Consider the following 468-nt stretch of genomic DNA (forward strand, 5'->3'; position numbering starts at 1 on the left):
CACACACACACACACAGACACACACAGAGATACACACACAGATACACACACACACACACACACACACACACACACAAAACAGACACACACAGACACAGACACACACCGTACCTGCTATTATTCCATCCATCTGTTCCAAGGCTGCGGCCAACATCTCGCTGGCATCATTCATCATGGTTGCTCCCTTCCGGTTCTGATGAATTAAACGAACATGATCTTAGAGGGGGATCATTTCATAATGATCTCATGACTAAATATGACGGTTTATTCAAATTCGCTGTGTATCGTGAGGTGGTGACAATGCAGTTAGATTCTGTTCAAACAACAAACATTGCCATCATCTATCTGATCAAGCAAAGGAATCCTGAGAAAGAACAATAGTGTCAATAAACACCAGTACTATTTGTGGAGATGTTCTAGAATGGACTAACAAATACTGGTACCCACAGACCAATGAGTAACAAAGAC

At 42.1% G+C, this 468-nt stretch overlaps 1 protein-coding gene across 3 annotated transcripts in view; it reads right to left on the reverse strand.

Annotated features, from left to right (window-relative positions):
• ppfibp1a (PPFIA binding protein 1a) overlaps positions 1-220 on the reverse strand; it is a 16,927-nt gene extending 16,707 nt beyond the window's left edge. For all 3 annotated transcript variants that reach the window (XM_042705038.1, XM_042705039.1, XM_042705037.1), the window contains exon 1: positions 112-220. In XM_042705038.1, the coding sequence (XP_042560972.1) occupies positions 112-175 (64 nt within the window). In that variant the 5' untranslated portion in view covers positions 176-220. The remainder of the gene's footprint in view (positions 1-111) is intronic.
• Between the last annotated feature and the right edge of the window lie 248 nt (positions 221-468).

Source organism: Clupea harengus, unplaced genomic scaffold (genome assembly GCF_900700415.2).
Source record: "Clupea harengus unplaced genomic scaffold, Ch_v2.0.2, whole genome shotgun sequence".
NCBI lineage: Eukaryota > Metazoa > Chordata > Actinopteri > Clupeiformes > Clupeidae > Clupea > Clupea harengus.